Source organism: Protopterus annectens, chromosome 9.part0 (assembly GCF_019279795.1).
Source record: "Protopterus annectens isolate FY-2018-M chromosome 9.part0, PAN1.0, whole genome shotgun sequence".
Taxonomy (NCBI): Eukaryota; Metazoa; Chordata; order Ceratodontiformes; family Protopteridae; genus Protopterus; species Protopterus annectens.
The window spans coordinates 1,891,398,615-1,891,424,243 of record NC_056743.1 but is presented as its reverse complement, the minus strand read 5'-3'; the positions used below and the strand labels follow the sequence as shown (position 1 = coordinate 1,891,424,243).

General features: G+C 41.3%; 1 protein-coding gene across 1 annotated transcript in view; it reads left to right on the top strand.

Annotated features, from left to right (window-relative positions):
• Positions 1-25,629, top strand: part of LOC122812307 (complement C3-like) — a 2,177,376-nt gene that overhangs the window by 958,991 nt on the left and 1,192,756 nt on the right. The window contains exons 18-19 of the mRNA XM_044084710.1: positions 6,372-6,483; positions 9,496-9,584. Coding sequence (XP_043940645.1) covers positions 6,372-6,483; positions 9,496-9,584 — 201 coding nt within the window. The remainder of the gene's footprint in view (positions 1-6,371; positions 6,484-9,495; positions 9,585-25,629) is intronic.

Below are 25,629 nucleotides of genomic sequence, written 5' to 3'. Positions count from 1 at the left end.
ACACCCGACACTGATCAGCTACATTACTGTGACCATGAGACAGTGGCAGACCACTTTGCAATTAAGCCACGATAAACAAAAATTATTATTCCAGGGATAAAACTCAGAGGATGATATTCGAGGGTGACTGTCACCATTGCTATTCTGCCTTGCCCTTAATCCATTAAGCTGTCTACTTAACAGCTAAGGCCATGGTATAATTTGGCCCCTAGGAAACAACAAAGTTTTACACTTGATTTAAAACTGTATAGCTCATCAGATGAGGAACTGAAAGCACAACTGCAGGTAGTCAAAGCTTTTTCAGATGATTTAAGAATGTCATTTGGTCTTTATAAATGTGCAAAAGCAACCTTTAAAGCAGGAAAACTGCAGAACCAAGTAAACATCAGTTTGGGACAAGAATGTGATATAAAAGAACTTGAGCAAGAGGAAGTGTATAAATATTTGGGAATTGATGAAGGATCAACAATAAAACATGAACAAATGTGAATAAAAATTAGTAAGGAATACTTTAGAAGCATTAAATTAATCCTAAAAACAGCACTGGCATCTAGGAACCAAATCCAAGCTACAAACCAATTTGCTCTTCCTGTCCTAACTTACAGTTTTGGAGTGACTGACTGGCCTCAAAACATGTTGGATAGAAAATAAAAAAGGATGCTTCATGCTCACCAAATGATTTATAAAAATCAGCATATACCAGGATTATATATTCCCTGTTTTGAAGGAGAGATGGGCCTCCTTGAAATTGATTACATGTATAGATCTGCAATCATGGGACTCCACACATATCTGCTGACCTCACAAGACCCAAATGTAGTGAAAGTTTTAAAACACAAGGAGAATAAATCTAAGATGACTTCCCTGCTTAAGCTAGCAGAAGCATATCGGTGTCAAGCAGGAATGGAAATCAAACTACAAGTAGATTAAAATCAGGCAGCAACTGAATGTGCCAAAAAAACAAAAGAAAGAATATAAGTGAAGGATCAGATAAGAAGGCAAGAAATGTGGAAAATGTATAAATATAGTTGCAAGTATAGAAAACTTCTGGAAGAAGCTCGTGTTGATCAGGAGCGAACACAGGAATGGTTAAGGAGAGGCGAATTCAAACCAAGAGAAGAAAGATTAATATTGGCGGCACAAGATAAAGTCCATTGAACATGTGGGAGAAACAGACAAATGTAGGTTTTGTAAAACAGAATTATGAACAGTTGCACACCTCGTTGTTGTTTGCAACCTACTAATGACAGAAGGACTGTATAGTGAAAGGCATAATAATGTGGCAAGACTGTTGCACTGGGGATTGTGCAAACATTATAGTATTGAAGTAGCTGAAATACACTAGAAACATGAGCACCAAAGCATCATAGAAAATGATGAAGTCTACATCACAGGGGATTATCCATTAGCAACAGTTCCAAAAGTAGATGCTAGAAAACCAGACATAGTGGCTCAAGAAAAGAAGACAAAAGTAGCATTGATCATTGAAATCGCCACACCCAGTGACTACATTATCTTCTGTACAGAGAGACACAAAGTCATAAAATATCAAGATTTGCAGGCAGAAATGAGAGCAATGTGGAAGAAAGATACCCAGACAGTTCCAATAGTAGTAGGAGAAACTCCATATGAATGGCAGAAGGAGTCATTACTGGGCACAATGCTGGTGCTGAGAACAACATTCTGGCTGACATCAAAGATTGAAACAATACTAATTTCATGAACTTTAATTGTAGTTTGACTTAGGAATGAGGTCCATTCCCACTATGGTATTAGAAACTCAAAAGTTTTTGAGAAATTCAAAAGGGAGATACCATTATAGCTATTATTTACTAAGTCATATAAATATAGGGAGATTCCTCAAGATGTTTGTCTTGTCTAAACAAAAAATCTCCACTCCCTAGAAGCTCTCTTTACCCTGGAGAATGCTGATGTCTGTGCGGTCACTGAGACATGGTTTAAAGGCACGGAGAGCACACCAGCAGTGCAAGGTTATAATGCCTTCCACACATTTAGACCAGCTACTTCACAGGCAGGGACTAAAGGTGGAGGTGTCTCTATTTACATTAAAAATAAATATACTTCAAAACTGGCCAAACAGGGCAATGCACTTGAGCTGCTCCATGTCCGAATCACCATAGGTAAAATCCAATACCACTTCCTTGCAAGCTTTAAGTCCCCCTCTATGACCCAGGAAACCCATACCATGTATATAAACTTATTAGAAACAGTGACCATCCAACCCAATACCATATTTATAGGTGGCTATAATTACCCCACTATCGATTGGGAATCCTACATGACACCAAACACACAGGCACAGAGATTCCTGGAATATGTAAACACAAACTCCCCGGAACAGATAGTCAGTATACCAACCAGGGGTGCAATCATACTGGATCTGGTCCTCATTAATACGAGAGAATTCTGCACACCCCCTACTGTAATGCCTTCCCTGGGAAGGTCAGACCACAAAATGGTCTCCTTTGAAGTAAAAATAAAACCTGGACCTCCATCTAAACCTGGAATATTCAGGAACTTTTCCAAGGCTAACCTTCTGCTATTAAGTGAGAACCTGGCAAAATTGCATATCTCCATAAACCCTGAGAACACTTCTGTCTATGCAGAGCTGTTCACAGAAACCCAGTACAAGCATGTTAATAGCTGCATAAAGGCAGCTGTACGCACCAGGAAGAAGTACAGAACAAACTCAAAAAACAAGCCATCCTGGTGAAATCGCAAAATCAATCAGCTGTATAACAGGAGGAAGAAAATCATGGCAAAAATTAGGAGGTGCAGCACCCAGCAGGATAAAAGCACTCTCACCAAACTAAACAACAACTCAGAGGACAAATAAAGTCTACCAAAGCCAAATTTGAGGTACGTTTGGCCTCCCAGGCCAAGGACAACAACAAAGGATTCTTTAGCTATGTCCGCAACCTCAAAAGCAGTACACAGTTGTGTACAGAACTCATTGTAAATGGAGTCACCTATACTGAGCCAGAAGATATAGCAAACCTCCTGGCTGATAAATTCAGCTCCAACTTTACTCCTCTCTCTCCCTCAACTTTCCCTCAGGAAATATCATCAAACATAACTCCCCACTACTATCACTAGGGAACAGGTCTTTAAAGCTCTCTCTAATACCAAGAAAACTGCATCAATAGGCCCGGACTATATACCAGGATGCCTTCTAAATAGCATGAAAGATGACCTATCAGGGCCTTTGGAATTACTATTTAACTGTAGCCTCCAAACAGGCTTCATGCCTCATGAATGGATAAAGGCAACAATCATCCCTCTGCACAAAGGTGGGCTTTCTACAGACCCTGGAAACTACAGATCTACAAGTCTCACTAGTCTTAAATGTAAAGCCATGCAAAGAATTATCATGGAGATGATTGACAGAGATATAGTAAACCTCCAGAAACTGGACCCAACCCAGTTTGGTTTCATCAAGGGCAGATCATGCCTACTCAACCTGGTGGACTTCTTTGAGAAGGTCACCAAAGCAATGGATGAGGGTAAAATCATTCACACTGCCTACCTTAACCTGGCCTAGGCATTTGACACAATACCCCACTCAGGCATTATTGACAAACTCAAGAGGTTAGGTATAAACCCGTATGTCATGCAGTGGATAGCCAACTGGCTCACAGATAAGACCCAGGAAGTTAGAACTGGAGAGTCCACCTCTACAAAGAGGCCAGTCACAAGTGGAGTCCCTCAGGGATCAGTCCTTGGACCACTCCCCTTTGGCATTTACTTTTCAGAAGTCAAGGCCAATGCCAATGGTCTTTGAATGACTAAAATTGCAGATGATTGCAAAATAAGAGCTGTCATTGAATCTCACACTGGCACAAATGTTCTCCATTAGGGGCTGACAGACAAACAACTGGTGTCAGAGCCATGGACTAAAACTAAATGCCAAGAAATGTATAATAGTATCCTTAGGGAAGTCATCCACCCCTAGTAACTATCATATTGACAACATACCCCCTTAGAGTTGACCCAGTAGTTAGGGACTTACGGACACACATAGATAGTAATCTAGCCTTTGATCATCATATGTATACGGTGGTGAGGAAATCATTCTGTGTTGCTCAACATATAAACAAAGGTATGCATCTAAGTCCAAGGAAGTCATTGTTCTGCTGTATTCAGCATTCATAAGACCTAGCATTGAGTCCAGTGCCCCTTTGGTATGTACTTAGCCAGACATAGCCAACAAATGGAATGTCCACAGAGGTTCCTCACTAAAAGAATACAGTACATAAGTAATATGTCCTATGCAGATCACCTCAAGGCCCTATCAGGATCTGATGAAGACATTCCTGCCAAAAGCACTTATCCAGTTACTTTAAGTTGACTTCATGTTTTACTGTGTTTTCATTTTGCTTATACGTGTTGATTTTTAGTATTTAATAGTTTTAAACCTTTCCATGGTGGACAAGCTTTACTTTGTTTCTGCTATTAAGTTTTAGATTGGCAAGCTGCCTTTAACTGTCTGCAGTGTGTTTTTATCTGGATCGTCTATAAACCAGAGAAATGTTCATCCCTTGTCAAAGTCATTCAGCTATAGTAAACATCTACATCATTCTGATCTACCGACAAGCTTCTTCTGTAGGCCACCAAATCTCGTACTTATGGTCACTTTCTGTCCTCATCCTAAAAATCTGGAATGACATTCGTCTCTTCCTAAGGCATAATAGTCCCTGAGTCTCTTTCAAAACAAAAGTGAAATCTTATTAAACTAACATAAGGTTATGTCAGTGTGCTCCTTCTCCACGTAGCAGATAATGTTAATATGGCAAACACATATATCTACCCACCACCAAATGGACCTTTCTTTGACTTCCAACCTAAGTAAAAGCAGCACTATAAAATACAACACGTGCCACCACCTTCTCAACTCCCATTCCGACTCCTGCATGTTAACTCTTCATCCACCAATCTCCTCTCCTGCTAGCTGCATATATTTGTCTCTCTCAGACACATCATACCCTCATATCTTTTAACTTGGCTGTCATATTTCCTTTTTGTGACAGCCCCTTCCCCTAACTGTCTCACTAGACTGTACTCTCAGCTATGAAATTATTGCATGTTTAGCCTCCATTTTTTATCTTCCATCATTAGTTTTCTTTTGCTTCTTTGTCATTTTTTGTTTTAATGCTACGTTACTTTTTTAATGTGTCTATAAAATAAATATCTCATTTCCAAAATCGACATAACTCCATTGTCCTGTTTCCTCCTCATTAATCTGCTAGCAGTAATTTTAGTATGTAGTCTCTTTGAAATGTTTTTCTGTTGTTATATTAAAAAGTTTCAAATAAAGCCTTCAGTCTTTCGGAAATGCTTATTGTTAATCATGTTATAATTGTATTTGTAATCTCTGGGAATTTGTCCTTATAATGTTTGTTATCAAAGCTGGTTTCTCTGTGCAGCTTTTCTTCCTGGGCCTCCTCTGAAATGGAGTCATATTGTACTCAGTTGGACAAGCCTGGTAAACAAAGGCAATAAATAAATAAAATAATTAAACAAACAACAACCTCAGTCTTCATGTCATTAGAATGCCGGCTGCTACCTGTTTGACCAACAACAGGGGAACCATACATGATGGCATAGAAGAGGACTGAGCTTGGTACCGACCCCTGGGGAACACCCACAATAATGGTGATATCCTCTGTTCTAATTGCACACTTCCTGTTACTAAGCCAGTGGGAAAGCTACCTGCCAGTATATTCCTTGTACATAGCCAAAAGGCTTAAAACCTACAGCTGGGACACTTTGACAGACCTGTATCTATCCAGTATGCTATGACAGAGCTATCTATAGCTGGACTAGTATGACAGAACTGTGTCCTTGCCATATGTCATGACAGACTGACCTACACCCGCTGCATCAAAAGAGATGTTTCCATGCTTAATGACCCATTTTTACCTGACCTGTATGATAGATGCATTTATGCAGTGTGCCGTGACAGAACTGCCTTCAGCGAACGTATCACAAATCAGCTGTATATAGTTCTTCAATATGCCATGACATACTTGTCTTCAGCCAGTGTAGACAGTCAGCTCTGTTTGCCAGGACAGCAGTAATGTTATGTTAATATTTCCAAAACTTTACATTTTTGCACTATACACAGTAAACTGTTGCACTGTTTATAGTTAGCAGCTATCAAGGAATATGTACCAGTTATCTTTAAGACAAGAAACAGGTCTTATCTGTTACGATTGATCTGAAATAAAGGGTCTTTAGAATCTTTAATAACATAACTTCACCGTGCTTTCATTTTTATGATGATTACAGAGTTTAGACTCTTTAATAACATAACTTCACCGTGCTTTCATTTTTTATGATGATTACTGCAGGTGAAGAAGAAGATGAGTACATGTCAGAAGAAGATATAACATCTAGAACTCAGTTCCCTGAGAGCTGGCTGTGGGATGTCATATCATTACCTGCTGTTCCCAATGACAAAAGGTAAGACATTTCAGCAGCTGGTTTGTTTGTGAAAGACATCTCACATCACATAATCTAGTGTTGCAGAAACTGTCAAGCTCAGGCTCTGAATGGATTTTTAGACTTTTTTGAAAATGTTTTGATCTTTTGCTTAAAATAAAGTGTGTTTTCTGAAACCAGGCAGAATGACATTGATTGCATTTTTATGCTATACTGTTCTTTTACTCTTGGCTTCAGTAAGTCTTGTGCAAGTGATATTAATGTGCAGAAATTTATTACTGTGATTAAGTGATATAGTGCCTGTACTATCCACTGAACCACAGCTCCATAACTGTCCCCATATATCACAATGCCATTGCAGCCCCCATACATCACAGTACCATAACAGCCCTCATATACCATAATGCCATAACAGTCTCCATATACCACAGTACCATAACAGCCCTCATATACCACAGTGCCATGACAGCCTCAGTACATCACAATGCCATAACAGCCTCTGTATACCACATTTCCATAACAGCCTCTGTATACCACAGTGCCATAATAGCCCCATATACCACAGTACAATAACAGCCCTCATATACCACAGTGCCATAACAGCCCCCATATACCACAATGCCATAACAGCCCCATACACCATAGTACAATAACAGCCCCTGTATACCATAGTACAATAACAGCCCTTGCATCCCACAATGCCATAACAGCCCCCATATACCACAGTGCTATAACAGCCCCATTTACCACAGCTCCATAACAGCCCCCATATACCACAATACAATAACAGCCCTCATATACCACAATACAATAACAGCCCTCATATACCACACTGCCATTACAGCCCCCATATATCACATGCCATAACAGCCCTTGTTTATCACAATGCCATAACAGCCCCCAGCACACCACAATGCCATAACAGCCTCAGTACACCACAGTGCCATAACAGCCCCCATATAGCACAGTGCCATAAAAGCCCCCATTTACCACAGGTCCATAGCAGCCCCCATATACCACAGTACAATAACAGCCCTTGTATACCATAGTACAATAATAGCCCTTGTATACCACAATGCCATAACAGCCCCCATACACTGCAGTGTTGTTAACAACCCCCATATACCACAAATTCAGTTTTACTGTTTACTTAATAAGAAAGCTTTGACCTTCTCTGGTTGTTTCTTTCATTGCCTAAGTCAGTATTGTATGCAATGACACAATGATGGACATTTCTTAAACTCCATTTACTATTAGATGAGCTGTCCCAAATGCCTTCCTAACCATAGGTTCATAGGTAGGTACTAGGCTATCGGCCCTGGGGCCTATACAAGCCCAGCCAAAAAGGTACCCTGGCTTTTGCCACCCAAGAAAATTATTTTCCTGTGCCACTGTCGAGCAGAGACACAGAGGTGTTCCCCAGGGTGAATTTCCTATTTCCCATCCAGTCATCAAGATTTTTCTTGAAGAGAGCTAATGAGGAGCTTTGTTTGATATAGATAGGTAGTTTATACCATTTTGGATACAACAGATCAAATCTAATTTAATGCAAACAAATGTTTAGTACAAAACATTAAGAAGAGACAGAGAGGGAGGGAGGGAGGCAGGGCTGAGTGGCAGGAGATGGAAACATTTATTAGGTTCTTCGTGAATACCAGCCTGCACATATAAACTACAGTGTTTTATTACATTTATATAAAACACAGCTACTTGGAAGACAACATCAGAGGATGAAAGGGATTATGTCAACAGTGCAGCTGACAGGGACATGATATCATAGTGTAGGGGTGGTAGATGGATTTAGTTTAAAGCTATGGCTCCCAGGAAAATGACACTACAAAAATAATAAAATGCATTTACACTTCAATTAGTTACCAAGTTATACTTAGGGGTAGATTCATGTGCTAGAAGTTGCAGAATCTGTACTAGCAATACATAATATTTCCAGGTGAATTAACAGGGTGTAACATTTGAAATAAAAATAACCGAACAAAAAGCAGCTTAATTGAGTAAGAGATGAGTTTTCAAACTACGGCAGGGGTAATACATGAACATATAGAGATGGCAAGGGTAATACCGGAAAATATAGAGATGGCAGGGGTAATACCTGAAAGTATAAAGATGGCAGGGGTAATACCTGAAAGTATAGAGATGGCAGGGGTAATACGTGAACGTATAGTGATGGCAGTGGTAATACCTAAAAGTATAGGGATGGAAAAGGTAATACCTGAAAGTATAGAGATGGCTGGGGTAATACCTGAAAGTATAGCGATGGCTGGGGTAATACCTGAAAGTATAGCGATGGCAGGGGTAATACCTGAAAGTATAAAGATGGCAGGGGTAATACCTGAAAGTATAGAGATGGCAGGGGTAATACCTGAAAGTATAAAGATGGCAGGGGTAATACCTGAAAGTATAGCGATGGCAGGGGTAATACCTGAAAGTATAGCGATGGCAGGGGTAATACCTGAAAGTATAGAGATGGCAGGGGTAATACCTGAAAGTATAAAGATGGCAGGGGTAATACCTGAAAGTATAGCGATGGCAGGGGTAATACCTGAAAGTATAGAGATGGCAGGGGTAATACCTGAAAGTATAAAGATGGCAGGGGTAATACCTGAAAGTATAGCGATGGCAGGGGTAATACCTGAAAGTATAGCGATGGCAGGGGTAATACCTGAAAGTATAGCGATGGCAGGGATAATACCTGAAAGTATAAAGATGGCAGGAGTAATACCTGAAAGTATAGCGATGGCAGGGGTAATACCTGAAAGTATAGCAATGGCAGGGGTAATACCTGAAAGTATAGCGATGGCAGGGATAATACCTGAAAGTATAGCGATGGCAGGGGTAATACCTGAAAGTATAGCGATGGCAGGGGTAATACCTGAAAGTATAGCGATGGCAGGGGTAATACCTGAAAGTATAGCGATGGCAGGGGTAATACCTGAAAGACTTTCCCAGGAATGACTTGAACCTCCTTTCCTTTTTAATAAATAATTAAATAATCCTGTGTGTGTTTTTTTTTTGTAGACACAGTTCAGTTGTGCTGGAGAATGTCTATTTGAAAGATTCCATTACTACCTGGGAAGTACAAGCTGTTAGTGTGTCACCTCAAAAAGGTAAGCAAACTTTGTAAACTGCTCTTACATCTTCCACAAAGGCAGGCATTATTAATGCTGTTATATCACTAATGAAAGAATGACATAATTATATCTGGCATACTATCAAATTACCTCCTGACGTCCCTTAGTATTTGAAGCCATTTGCTTAGAAAATGAACCCACTCTTTTATAGGTTCATAGGTTGGTACTAGGCTACCGGCCCTAGGGCCTATACAAGCCTAGCCATAACAATTCCCTGGCTATTTCTTCTCACAGTATTTACTTCCCTGGACCCCTGAAATTTTAATTGCTGTATCTGTTTTGTTCCAAGTAATACCTTTGTTAGCTTGTTGGTACCAAATGCACATGCTAGGTTCTGTTCTGTGCTGCACCGCTACCTTCTGCATAGTACCCAATATCTACCCAATATCCTGAAACCATCTTTCAGGTGTTTCTGCTTAACTGCCAAAGGTGATTTCAGACGTTTGAATGGTAGTCAGCACTGACACAAAATTAATGCCTGCTAATCCCATCTCTACCTAATAAATGACCTGGCTTTATTCTAGCAGTTATATATTAAACAAATACTGTTTACTTTTTTTGCATTCACTTGTCCAGTACTGCCCTACTACTGGCCACAATCCCACCCTGGTAATTTTAAACTGATACAGAAACCGCTACTGACCAATAAGCATGAGGTCCCCTTTCCTGCAATATGTGTACTAGAAGAACAGGGAGAACTTATTATAAAGTATGCTTGTCTTGTTATACAGCTAAAAGCACTCAATAGCTAGATAGCAACCACACACAGATTGTAAATAAAACTAACGTTATTAATTAAACTGTCTATAAAGTAGATTTGTACACTAATAAAGGAAAACAGTCCCCAGCCTCTTGTACTAATAAAGGACAGCAGACCCCAGACTCCCATACTAATAAAGGAAAGCAAACCCTAGCCTCCCATAGTAATAAAGGACAGCAGACCCCAGTCTCCTGTACTAATAAAGAACAGCAGACCTCAGCCTCCTGTACTACTAAAGGACAGAAGACCCCAGCCTCCCATACTGCTAAAGGACAGAAGACTCCAGCCTCCTGTACTACTAAAGGACAGAAGACCCCAGCCTCCTGTACTACTAAAGGACAGAAGACCCCATCCTCCTGTACTAATAAAGAACAGCAGACCTCAGCCTCCTGTACTACTAAAGGACAGAAGACCTCAGCCTTCCATACTGCTAAAGGACAGAAGACTCCAGCCTCCTGTACTACTAAAGGACAGAAGACCCCAGCCTCCCGTACTGCTAAAGGACAGAAGACCCCATCCTCCTGTACTAATAAAGGACAGAAGACCCCAGCCTCCTGTACTAATCTCTCTGCATCTTGAACCTTCCTTTAAACACTAAACAAAAGTATTACTTACAACTGCAGTTCTAGTTTGTCTGTTTAACCTGACCACTCTTGGATAACTTCTATTTTCTTTTTCTTTGATCTCTAAATAAATCATTTTATCACTCTTTCTAGCATTACATTTATATTTTTTGGGTCTGCATTTTCAGCAGCTTATCATATTGACTTTTATTTTCTGATTTTTGTTGTTTCACTGATTGTTTTTTTCTTTATACCTCCAGCTAGTCAACACGGTGCCAGGAAAAAATGACTTAATTTGGCCTCACTTTGCTTGGCCTCACTCCCCTCCCCCCAATTACTATTTGCAGTCCTTGATATATCCCCTCAATTCCTACATAATGCCCCCTCCAGTGTCTTCTAACATATGATCTAGTGGCAGCCTCATGGGCACCATGCTTGTCACCCCTTTCCATGTGCTCCCCCTAACTCCTGCTAGATGTGTACTTCCCTTCATAGTTTATGAAGTTCCTTGTCTCCCAACGGTATCTCATGCAGGGCTAGATTCGTAGATTCTACATTTTACTTTCCCTTCCCAAATCTACATTCATGTCTTTCTTCACCCACATTTATTTCTTCTTTACTCTTCTGCTCTCCTTCACCACATTCACTGCCTTATAATTTACATAAATTTCCAACCTGTTTTTCTGATTGTTCATCCCCTCCCTACTTTCCTTTTACGACCACCATGGAGCTCCCTGTTAATATTTGTACTGTTTTTGTTTTAATTTATTAAACTGTCTGCCTTCATGCAACTCCTGTCCATCACACACTCCCCTCACTCTGTTGTCTTTCTTTGAAGATGCTTTAAAACTCCAGCATCTGCAGACTTTATACAACAACCATGTGTCCATGCTCATGGCTTTATACAACAACCACGTGTCCATGCTCATGGCTTTATACAACAACCATGTGTCCATGCTCATGGCTTTATACAACAACCATGTGTCCATGCTCATGGCTTTATACAACAACCACGTGTCCATGCTCATGGCTTTATACAACAACCACGTGTCCATGCTCATGGCTTTATACAGCAACCACGTGTCCATGCTCATGGCTTTATACAACAACCACGTGTCCATGCTCATGGCTTTATACAACAACCACGTGTCCATGCTCATGGCTTTATACAACAACCACGTGTCCATGCTCATGGCTTTATACAACAACCACGTGTCCATGCTCATGGCTTTATACAACAACCACGTGTCCATGCTCATGGCTTTATACAACAACCACGTGTCCATGCTCATGGCTTTATACAACAACCACGTGTCCATGCTCATGGCTTTATACAACAACCACGTGTCCATGCTCATGGCTTTATACAACAACCACGTGTCCATGCTCATGGCTTTATACAACAACCATGTGTCCATGCTCATGGCTTTATACAACAACCACGTGTCCATGCTCATGGCTTTATACAGCAACCACGTGTCCATGCTCATGGCTTTATACAACAACCATGTGTCCATGCTCATGGCTTTATACAGCAACCACGTGTCCATGCTCATGGCTCTATTTGCATTCCTCTCTTTCTTGTACTATTTCTTGAAATAATAGATGAAAGCCAAAATGTATTCTACATACAATATGCTCATCTGACAATTCAAGGCAGGGTCTCTGTCCCAAATTTGAAACTATCCTTAAGTTTCTTTCCACAAAATGAGGTGGCTGAAGCCATTTTGCTGCATGAGGCATTTCTTAGCTCTGCTTCTATCTCTGAAGAGGTCCTTTTACGTTTCTCTCCATTTCTCTCCTATTACTACCTTGTTTTACTTTGTTCTTGCTAAATGCATTTCTTTAGTTTCTCCAGGTTTCATACAAAAGTTCACTTAGCAAACCATAGTAAAAGTTTTTTGTAGCAAACTATAACTAAATATATGCATAATTTCATTAAAACGTTTCTTTAAAAATACCTCATAACAACCACAGTTTCACTCCAGTCATATGTTAACATTTGTTTCCTGAACACACAAAGGTCTAAATCTTTACATTATATCTTAATATTGCCTGTATGAATCTTTTCCTTACAGTTTAAAACTACAATACACAAATGTTTCTCTCTTGAGGCATTTCTCCCACTTTCTCACTATAGCTTTCATATTTAAACTTTTGAGTGGTGTCCTCAAACTCGTTTTGCCCCCAGTTACTGTAATGCAATCTTGTAAACTTCCGGGCTTTTCATAATTATTTTCCTTCCCCTTTCAAAGCTCATACCTGGGCATACTGGGGCAATGCAGCAACTGCCTCATGTATGCAGACAACGCTCTCCTCCTACCACCCAACACTACAACCTGTGAGAGATGCACTTACATAGCCAAACTGGAAGCAAAGCTCTCTCACGCCAAGATTGTGCTAGACAGTCAAGAGGAGAAATTTAACACCTGCACTACACCTCAAGCAACTCATAGCCCTTCAAAACCCACACCATCAACACCCACACATAGCAACACTAAACCCACATATGCGGAGGCCCTTAACATTAGCCTGCCCAAGGCAACAAGGACCTCTGAAGCTGAAACGCAAACAAACACCAGTCACAACCAAAGTGACACATAGCTCACAACACCAGTGTGCCACCCAACAACAGCCCCTAAGGCAAGACAATGTACCCAACACTTTAGTCATAGGTGACTTTATAGTCAGGCACACTGACGTCCCACTCACCAGGCTGAACAAGGAGAAAAGTACAGTCAGCTGCCTGTCGGGTGCCAGGATCCACCACATAAGGCATGCACTCAAGTCACTCCACAACAAGTACAAATACGACTCTGTCATTGTCCATGCTGGTGTGAAGGACTTGAGATGTACCTCCCTGGACTACATGAAAAGAGACATGGAAGAGCTCTCAGATCATGTGGCCTAGGCAGGTATGACCTTAGCCCTGAGTAGCATCCTGCCTTCACCCAGAATGATACCACAGTATAAGGACAAAAATGATTGACTTCAACAATTGGCTAAGCTTCTGTTGTCATTCAAAGGGGATCCAGTATCTGTCTGCCTGGGAAGACATGATCGACAAACCATGATGCTTTGCCAGAGATGGTCTACACCTGTCACCCCTGGGATTCAGGTTACTGGCTAAAGCTTTTGCCACCCCTATAGTGCCTTTTTTAGGCAAGGTTCAAAGGACAAAACCACCACCGTAACAGATACAACCATACAAAATCTGAAGGTAATGCTACTCAATGCTAGAAGTCTAAACCTCAAAATCCACTCTCTCGAGGCACTCCTAAAAATGGAGAACATTGATATCTGTACAGTAACTGAGACCTGGTGCAAGGCTCCAGACAGCACCCCTGCAATACCAGGCTACAACTCTTACCACACTTTTCGGCCACAAAACCAAGACCGAAACACTAAAGGTGGAGGACTGTCCATATTCACCAAGGATATTCACACCTCCAGGCTAGTTGCCCAATACAATGCATCTGAAATTCTACAGGTGCAACTGACATTAGGTAAGACTGCAATCCAAATTGTAGCTTGCTACGGATCTCCACCATGCCCCAAGATTCTCACTACACCTTTCTAAACATACTGGAAAATATTAAGATACAACCAAACACCTTAATACTGGGTGATTTCAACTACCCTGCCATTAACTGGGAAAACTACTTGGGTACCAACTCCTTTTCCCAACGGTTCTTGGAATTCATTAATTCCAATACCCTGGATCAACTAATCCATTGTCCCATCAGGGGCTCCAATATCCTAGACCTGGTCATTACCAACATGGGAGATAGATGCTCCACACCAGTGGTCACCCACTCATTGGTCAGGTCTGACCATAAGCAAATCACCCTTGACATCCACATCACACCTCCACCCCCTAGTAAGGAAACCTCCTTAAAAACTTCTCCAAAGCCAACTTAATGCTTCTGAAGTCAGAAGTGACAAACTTCATTACACCCATGCAGACGGGATCTGAAAGTTTGACTGCAGAATCCTACACTAAGGCACTGTACGAGCACATCCACTCGTGCATGAATTGTGCCATCCTAAATAGAACCAAGATGCTCTCCTCCAAAAAAAGGAAGCCAGTCTGGTGGCCCCCTGCTATAAACAAACTATACAACAGAAGCAAGAAACTGTTGCAGAAAAGAGGAAAATCCCAGGATGCAAAAAACTCCCTAACCAGCCTCAGTAAGAAGCTGAGATCTCTCATAAAATCCTCAAAAGCTAGTTATGAAAATAAAATTGCCAAAGATTCCAAAGACGACCACAAGGCATTCTATAGTTATGTCAAGAATCTAAATGGCAATGCTCAGATATGCTCTGAGCTTCAGCAGAATGGCATTAAATATACTGATCCCAAGGATATTGCCAATATCCTGGCAGATCGATTTAGTGACGACTTCACCCCCCTCTTACCCCCTAAAGGGCCCATCTCAATACCAAAAGTTTGCCAAATTCCGGTAATCATGGCCACACAGGTAGAAACCACACTCTCCAAAGCTAAGAATACAGCATCCATGGGACCAGATGACATCCCAGGCTGTGTACTACATGAACTACAAAATTAACTGGCACCTCACTTAAGTGTCATGTTTAATCATAGCCTCACCTCAGGCTTCATGTCCACTGAGTGGCGCACAGCTACAGTTATCCCACTGTACAAGTGGGGATCCACCTTGGATCCCGGGAACTACCATCCCATCAGTCTGATAAGCCTGATCTGCAAGGGTATGGAACGCATTATCATGGAACTTATAAACAAAGACATTGGCAATCTTCAAACACTGGACCCCACCCTGTTTGGGTTTGTGAAGGGCCGATCTTATCTCCTGAACCTGATTGACTTCTACAAATCAGTCTCCAGAGCTGTGGACGAGGGTAAGGCGGTCCACACAGCCTATCTGGACCTCACCAAGGCCTTCACCTATCTGGACCTCGCCAAGGACTTCAACGCCATCCCGCACTCTGGAATCATAGATAAACTTACTAAGCTGGGCATAAATCCCTACGTCACTTGATCAGTTGCCAACTGGCTTACTGACAGAACCCAGACTGTAAAAGTAGCTGACTCCAAATCCAGTTCCAGACAGGTGACAAGTGGAGTACCTCAGGGTTCAGTCCTGGGACCACTCTTGTTTGGCATCTACTTCTCTGAAGTACAGGCCAACACTAAGGGAGTCTGGCTATCAATGTTCACAGATGACTGCAAACTGGGAGCCATTATTGAATCCCCAAATGATGTGGATATTCTACAAAAGGGCCTTACAGAAACAGATGCCTGGTGCCAGAGCCATGGGCTCAAGCTTAATGCCAAGAAATGTATAGTTATCCCCTTTGAAAAAAAAATATGTACCCATGAATTACCACATAGGTGGCAGTACACTAAACATCGAAAGTGTGATGAGAGACTTAGGGACACAGGTGGACATTGGTCTCACCTTTGATAACCACATCGCCACAACAGTCAGGAAATCCTTCTATGTGGCACACCTCATCACTAAGGGCTTTTCATCCAGAAAAAAAGAGGTCATTGTCCAAGTGTACTCATCCCTCATTAGACACATTATAGAGTATAATGCCCCATTTGATATGTACCCCACAAGACATCTGCAACAGCTGGAAAGGCCACAGAAATAACTCACTAAAGGAATCACAGGCCTAAAGCAGATGCCATATGCTGACCGTCTAAATAAACTCCAGCTATACTCTGTGGCATATCGTCTACTCAGAGGTGATCTCTGCTTAACATACAAGGCCATGCCAAACCCTGAGCTGTTGGACATGCTCCACTTAAAGAAATCCTAATCCCTCAGAGCCACACGCTCCAGGGATCTAAACCTTGTCATCACAATGAAAACATGCTGGAGGGATAGGTTCCTGACCCAGAGACTCCCCATACTCTGGAATAGACTGCCCATACATGTCAAGCAGAGTACCTCCTTGGCCCTCTTCAAAAGGAACCTTGACGATTGCATGGGAGAAAGGAAATTCACCCTGAGGATCATGTCAGTCGCCCTGCTAGACAGGGGTCCAGAAGTAAATATTGAGGGAAGAAATATCCAGGGAATTGTTATGGCTAGGCTTGTATAGGCCCTAGGGCCAATAGCCTAGTAGCAACCTATGAACCTATAACATTTTTAGTTTCACCTTCTATAGTATACAGTGATACTATTTCAGCATTTATTTTATATATATAAAATCATAACATTTGTTACGTGATTCCATTCATTCCAGGTTACATCATCTCAAGAATCCTTTTACTTTGTGCTTTCATTTTCCCTCCAACACATTCCTTTCCTTTCATTATTCATAAAAAAATATTACTGTCTGTGCCACCATCACAAGGTAATAATGTTCTGAGCCATATCCTAGAAGATTTGGTTTAGCACCTTAGACAGCCTCCACCAACTAGCCATGCTGCTCAGATTCCTAAATATCACCCCCTACTTTCAAGTATGATATCATACCGAGGGGCAAGAACACTGTACATTCCCCACAATGCCACAGCTGCAAAGTTAATTCATACCAAGGGGCAAGAACACTGTACATTCCTCCACAATGCCACAGCTGCAAAGTTAATGTAGACACAGTACCCAATAAATGGGTAATGAGATTCAGAAACATTCCATGTGACTGAACTGTCATTACCCATTCCTTGTGTAGTCTGACTACAGCCAAAGTAGCTGCCACATGCTGAATCTACCTGAAAAAAGAAGTTATGTACTCACCATAACATTCCATCCGAGTAGTTGTACTTCATTTGTCTTCAACCTGTGGGTTATGGATCCATATCGGATCTGACACAGCCACATATCCAGCATCTGATCTGGGCTCTAACCTCCTCCCCTTACCCATAATGCCTTCTGTCTCCTTTCTCCCTTCAGATCACATTTGTTGCTCAACGTATAACATACATCTTTCCCAACAAAACCTTACTTCTACTGGCAGCCCAAAAAATCCTAAACCAAAGCATACCAATGGACAGCTCCTAGGATGTTCATCTTCCATATCCATGGCCAGAACAATAGTAACAAGGTCAAGGGAAAGAGGGGGGAATGGTTGAAGACAATGAAGTACAACTACTCAAATGGAACTTGATGGTGAGTACATAACTTCTTTATCTGAAGTAGTTCACTTCATTTGGTCTTCAAGCTGTGGGACAGAATCCCCAGCTACTAACACCTGGGTGGTCCTCATGGGAGGATATTCCAGAGCACGGCGGAGCCAAAGGATGCTATGTTCCTGGATATGATGTCCAATTTTAATGTGAAATTAAAGTATAAGATGAGGACCAAGTAGCTGCAGAGCAAATATCGTCCAGTGGAACAAAAGGCCACTGAAGTAGCCATAGATCTGGTGGAATGCGCTTTTACCTGACCTGGAGGGGAAATACTCTTGATAGCATACGTTCGAATAATGCATTGGGAAATCCAGCAAGCAATTGTCACCTTAGAAATTACTTTCCATAAAAAGGGTTTTGAGTAAGAAACAAACAACTGATCAGATTTACGAAAAGTTTCGTCCTCTGCAAGTAGAATCACAATTGCCTGTGCACATCCAGCAAATGTAATTTATATTCACCCCTATTCTGATAATTAGGAAAAAAGGCAGGAAGATTGATAGTCTGATTAATATTGGCTTCTGATGCTATTTTAGGAAGAAAGGACAGGTTAGTACACAGACAAACCCTGTCCTTATGAAAAATCACGTAAGGAACTTTGATGGATAGTGCTTAAAGTTCTGACACTTTCCTGCCAGAAGTAATGATGACCAAAAAGGCAGTCTTCCAAGACAGATACTGCAAATCTACCAAAGCTGCAGGTTCAAAAGGAGGGGAGACTAAGGCCTGAAGCATGAAAGTAAGGTCCCACGGGGGCATAGGATCCTTCACTGGGGGTCTTAGAAGAAAAGCACTTTTAAAGGAAGGTCTTGCAAAGTTTAGAAGAGGCCAATGAAGTCATGTTTTCCCCAATGTGAAAATTAGAAATTGTGGCCAGTTGGACTTTGATAGTGGAGGAACTGGTACCTTGCTGAAAAATCCCAGCCAAAAACTCTAAAACTGTGGACACGGGAGTAGTAAAAGGGTCTAATGCCCATTGCGAAGCCCATATGGAGAACCGTTCCCACTTGCTATGGTAAATCCTTCTGGTGGAAGATTTGTGAGCCACCACCAAAATGGTTTTAACAGGAGATGATAAACCAGGAGTCCTAATAATCAGGGGAACTGGAGGAGCCAAGCAGTGAATTTCAGACTGTCCAGGTCTGGGTGAGGATTCCCCGAGAAATGAGAAATAATATCTGGAACTGGATCCAAGGTTCATGGTGGAACTACTAGCTGAGACCAAAGGAAGGGAAACCAGACTTGCTGAGACCAGAATGGGGCAATGAGGATCACAGTGTTCCCCAGCTTGTGAGCTTTCTGAAGAAATTTCAAGATGAGGGGAGCGTGGATAGGCATAAAGAAGACCGGGAGGTCAAGCATGAATCAGTGTATCTCTGGGGGCTTCCCCCTGAGGGGGGTTCAGAGCAAAGAACTCGCTGCATTTCACATTGGAAGGAGATGAAAATAGATCGCAGCAAGGACGACCCAACTTTAGAAAGATCTGCTCTGCCACTGAAGGATTCAGAGACCACTTGTAAGGTATCAGGATTGATCTGCTGAACCTGTCCGCTAGAATGTTGGACCATCCCAGGATGTGTGTTACCACCAGAAAACGACCAGTGTAGATCACCCATTCCCACACACTCATGGCTTCATGACAAAGGGGGTAAGATCTGGTTCCTCCTTGTTTGTTGATATACAAGACTACTGACATGTTGTCTGTCTGAATTGCAATTATTCCTAGAGGAAGATGGGCATGAAGGGCCTGCAATGCACGAAGAACTGCCCTCATCTCCAGGACGTTGATATGCAAACTGGTCTCAGATGGTGACCACATGCCTTGGACTACCCTTCCCGAGCAATGCCCCTCCTCCAGCTAGGAGGCGTCCGTGGTCACTGTGGTTTTGGGAAAGGATGGGAGTAAGGGACATCCCCTGACTAAGTCTGGGGAATTACTCCACCATTGAAGAGAGCCCCTGCATACTTGGAAGATATAGACCAGATGAGGCAATGATAGAGCTAATAGAGACTATTGGACTGCTAGAGCCCATTGAAGAACCTGCATGTGAAGTCGCACTAAAGATATAAGATTGATCGTGGCTGCCATAGAACCTAACACCCTCAGAACTGTTTCTGCTGTCGGAACTTGGGCTTGAAGGACATACAAGACGTGTAACTTTAGACTGTGTACCCTATCTGGGGTGAGGAAAACTTTCATTTGGATAGTGTCTAACCGAGCCCCAATGAAGTCTAGGATCTGAACAGGGGTCAGTGACAACTTGTTAAGATTGATGGTGATTTATTTTTATTTATTTATTTATTTTACATTTGTTGACCGGGCTAGTCCAGCTGGATATATGTCCATTTTCAGTGGAGGCCCGGGGAGAAAAGCTCCAAAGGTTATAACAAGTAAGGGGAATACAGAAAAAATACATAGAAGATACACATATCAAAACAAAACAAATAATTGCAATACGCAATTTATAATATCATCCCGTAGTCTAAAATAATACATAGTCATAAACATTTTTTTTTTTTTTTCCCATAGTATATATGAGATAAGTTGTATTTACAAGGATATTATGTCCATGGGGATCAGTCAGGATGTGTTATAGTGAGAGGGAAATATTGAGGTAGAGGAAAGGTGGAAGAAAGGTTAATCAGGATTGGTACAGGAGCAAAGCCAGTGTTTATTAAGATGGATTTTCAGTTGTTTTTAAAGAGTGGAAGAGTGGACAAAGATGAGATATTAAGTGGAAGTTTGTTCCACATTTTGCCAACTGAGTTGGAAAAAGACAATCTCCTGCAGCATTATTGGGTTTGGTACTATTAACTAGTAGTTTGTTTGAAGATCGTAGTTGTTTCAGATTGTTGTAGGGAGTAAGGAGGTTAGAGAGTATTGGTGTTTTGGATGGTTGATATAGAATGTTGTGAGCTATTGAGAGCTGTTGATAAGTAAGTTTGTTAGGAAGTTCAAGCCAGTTTAGTTGTTTTAAGTTCAGACAGTGGTGAGTTCTAAACTGCGATCCTGTGGCAAATCGAGCAATATTATGGTAAGATGAAGCAAGTTTCTTAAGGTTACATTTAGAGAGATTTGTGTAAATAGGGGAAGCATATAGAAGGGTAGAGAGGAGGTGAGATTGAGCTAAGGTGGTCCGGGCTTCAGGTGTAAGGAAGGATTTGATTCTGTAAAGGGATCCAATCTTTTTGTTAACTACTTTTATTGTGTTATTGATGTGACAGTCAAAATTAAGATTATTGTCAATAGTAATACCTAGTAGTTTTGTAGAAGAATCAGGAGTAATCTGAGTGTTGTCAGTGGAAGTAATAGAGAGGTTTAGGGAAGTAGTTTTGGGTAGGTGCAAACAGTAGTAATTTGGTTTTTTTGGGGTTAAGGAGTAGACAGCAGTCAGAGAACCACTTTTCAACAGTGGTAAAGGTTTCTTGGGTGAGAGGTTGAAGTTCTGTTTGAGAAGCAGCAGTACAGATTATAGTGGAATCGTCTGCATATTGTATGCAAGTGGTGTTAGGTATAGCTGACTGGAGGTCATTAATAAAGATAGAAAATAGAAGTGGGCCTAAGATAGACCCTTGAGGTACTCCTATAGAAATAGGAAGGAGGGTAGATAGTGAACTTTTCCAGAGTACTGCTTGCTGACGATTTTCAAGATAAGAAGTAAACCAAGTTAAGGAGGAGGGATCTAGTGCTTGAGATTTTAGTATGTACAGAAGAAGTTTATGATTAACCATATCAAAGGGTTTTGATAGGTCAATGAAGAGAGAAGATGAGAGTTTATTGATGTTGCGGTTATAGTTGATGGAGTTGGTAAAGGAGAGTAATGCAGTAGTGGTGCTGTGGGAAGGTCTGAATCCATGTTGACTATTGGCAAGTAGGTTATTATGGAGAAGGTGATTTAGTAGTTGTTTATGGATACATTTTTCCATGATTTTAGCTATAGGTGATAATAGTGCTATGGGTCGAAAGTTAGAGAAGTCATTAGATTTGCCGCCTTTGTGAAGGGGAATGATATGGGATACTTTCCAGATAGAAGGGACAATACCCTCCTTTATAGATCTATTTATTAGGATAGAAATGGGATAGGCAGTGGCTTTAGCTCCTATTTGCAGGTACTCTGCAGGAAGCTTGTCGGCAGATGGGGTGGTAGGTTTAAGTTTTTGGAGTAGAGATTGGATATAGGAGGTAGATACAGGTTGTAGGTGAAGGGGAGGAAGAGTAGTTTTTGAACTAGGTGAGAGTAGTTTAGTAGTGTCAGGAGAAAGGTGGTTTGCAAGAGTTTGGATGGCATTGGTGAAGAAAGAGTTGAAGTCATTGGCTATTTGTGTGTGATTATCTGGGTCAGAATCCTGAGGGTTTGGTGTGATTGCTTGGCCAGGGGATAGAAGATTATTAATACTAGTCCAAAATTTTTTGGGTTCTTTTATGGTGTTTCTCTGTAGTTGAAAGTAATAGTTCTTTTTATCTGTTAGAATAGCTTTTTTGGTGCTGTTTCTCAGTTCCTTAAAGTTTTGGTGGTCAATTTGGTTTTTGGTAGCCCGCCATTTATCCCAGGATTTATTTCTGAGAATAATTTTTTGCTTTGTATTCTTGGTTAGCCAGGGTGCTGTTTTTGTTTTGGTTCTAATGGTACGGCTTGGGGCATGATGATCTAGGATCGATAGGAATGTAAAGTTGAAGTATTCAACTGCTTCATTAAGTGGGAGATGTTTCAGTGGGGCCCAATTACAATGTATTAGTTCAGCTAGAAATTGTGCAGAGTTAAAATTTTTTTTTGTACGTAGAGTTTTATATGTGGTAGGTAAGGTTAGGTTAGTTTTGTATCTAATGATGTAGGTTAGAGAGTGGTCACTAAGGTCATCTGGAAGGATGCCTGTGTTGTAGGTTTGCAAGGGAGTATTAGTAAGAATCCAGTCCAATGTGGTTTCAGTATTATTGGTTTTATTAGTTCTAGTAGGACCATTGATGAGTTGTTTGAAGCCAAATAGGTTGATATGGGAAGTGGGGTTATGACTGTTACAGGAATGCCAATCTATGTTAAAGTCTCCTAAGACTAGTGTCTCTTGAGGGAATTTGGTTGATAGTAGGTAAAGGATATGCTGAAGGGTGTTGATATTATTTCCAGGAGGTAGATAAGCACAGATGATATTTATAGATTTAGTAGTATTGATTTGAAGTTTAGAACTGATAACTTCAACATTATTGTCATTAGTAATAGTCAGATTTAAGGTACTAATTTGGAGTTTTGTTTTATACAGAATTGCTACCCCTCCTCCCTTTTTGGCAGTACGGTCAAGTCTAATGATGTTATAACCAGGTGGGGTGATTTCACTGTCATTAATTGAAGGTTTTAGCCAAGTTTCAGTTAAACATAGAATGTCAAATTGATAGACTTCTAGAAGGGCATGAAGTTGACTAGTTTTGTTACAGATACTTCGTATATTGAGATGGGCAATAGACAGAGAATGAGTGGATATAGGGAATGAGAGAGATGTAGTTTTGTTTTGTATTTTGTGTGTAATGGTTTCATTATGTTGTGGGCCTGGATTAGGATGAATATCTCCATCCTGTAGAAGGTGGAGGAGTACGAGATATTTTTGTTGTGGAAGTTTATAGGAGTAGTCAAATATTTTCCTGGTTCTAGGTTTTTTGAATTTGAAGTGTGCTAGTCTATGGTATTTGGCTAATAGGTAGTTGGCATGTATGGTTGGGTTTAGGTATGTAGAAGATAAATGTGTTGTAGAGGTAGAGGTGTGTTTTGAAGGAATTGAAAGAGAAGAATTAAGTGGATGTTCATAAGAGGTTAAGAGGTAAGTAGCTATAAGAGAAGTTATAAGTAGCAGACAGATAAGTATTTTAAGTTGTGGATGTATGGATGATATAGGCATATTATGTTATGTGGAGGTTAGTACTTAGGTGAGATGTAGTTTAAAGGTGTGGTGTGGGGTGGATGTGAGAGTAGAAAGATAGGGGATAAGGTGTGTTTGTAAAGTAGTGGGAGAGGTGTTGATAGGGGAGGAGCTAGGTTAAATTAGTGGGTGTGGTGTTGAGAAAGCAGGGTGGGTTAGTTAGGGATGCTAGAAATTTGATTGGAGTGAACTGAATAGGGTGTGGCTATTATTAGTATAAATGTAGGACCTCTGGGGGCGGGTGGGAATTGGGGGCAGGGTAGGGGAGCGGAGTGAGCCCGCAGGGCGAACGGAGCGGGTAGAGACAAGAGAGTGAAGTACAAAGGGAGACAATCAGTGGAATGAGAGAATGTAGCAGGTAAGGTAGAAAGTGAGGAAGAAGTAGAGGTAAGTAAACAGGCTGGTATTATTAAGATATACCGAACAGATAGGTAGAGTATAGGAATAGAGTTAAAGGTACAGGGAGGGAGGTTGTATAAGAAAGCCTATAAAGAGAAGGAACTGAGAGAAAGTAACAGGGTGGGGGTGTCTATCATAGAAATTAGTTTAGTGAGGTGGGATACAGATTGGAAATGGTAAAGCGCCACCTAGTGGACAAGAACTGCTTGTAACTAAAAGTTCACATACAAGGGTATCAGGCTATGAGAGAGGGAGTAAGGTTACTTCTAAAAACAGAAAGTCTTGGCTATTTACAAGTGTTTAGTAAAGGGATGAAAAAAGAAAGCTGGGGAGGTAGTAGGCTGCTGGCTATCCTAAATAGGGAACTTGCCTAGCATAACAGGGAAGTCTTAATTCTGAAATACGTGTAACAATGGTCTATTATCCAGAACAGCACATACTTTCACAGTCTTTTTGCTAGTAAGAGGAAGTAATCCCTGGCTTGGCAAAGTAGATGCTTGGAAGGGCAGCAAAGAGCCAATCGTCCAGGTAAGGGAAGACCTGAATACCCTGAAGCCTAAGTTGAGCCACTACTACTACTGCCATCACCTTGGTGAGCATGCTGGGCGCTGTGGTGAGACCAAAGGGAAGGGCTCTGAACTGATAATGATTGTCTCCCAGCTGGAAGTGGAGAAACCTCTGAGAGTGCCTGTCCATCTTGATATGATAGTACGCATCCTGGAGGTCAATCGAGCACATCTAATTGTTTGACTGCAGGCAGGGTAGGATGGATTGAAGAGTGACCATCTGGAATTTCACCTTGGCTACTAACAGGTTCAAAGTGGATGGATCCAGAATGGGTTTTAGGTCACCCATTTTCTTTGGCGCTAAAAAGAACCTGGAATAAATGCCTGATCCGGATTGACCTAGGGGGACAGGTTGGATGACTCATTTTCTTAGCAGCTTGTCTATCTCTAGAGCTGCTTCCTCCCTTTGTATGGGTGGAACATCTGGGAGGTGATTTGGTGAGAGATGTGTTTTGATGACAGAATAGAATAACCTCTGGATATAATTTGCAACACCCAATGATCTGTTGTTATTGACTCCCATGCCACTAGGTGTAGCGATACGTGACCCTTGACTGCCTCTAGAGATGAGCAGTCAGGCAACCCTTCAGTGCTGCTGCATGGGTCTGTCTGAAAACATTTTTTGAGAACTAAAGTTTCTCGGACCCCCTCTTCCTCTAGGGCGGCATCTATCATAACCCCCTCTGCCTCTGGGGAAGATGAG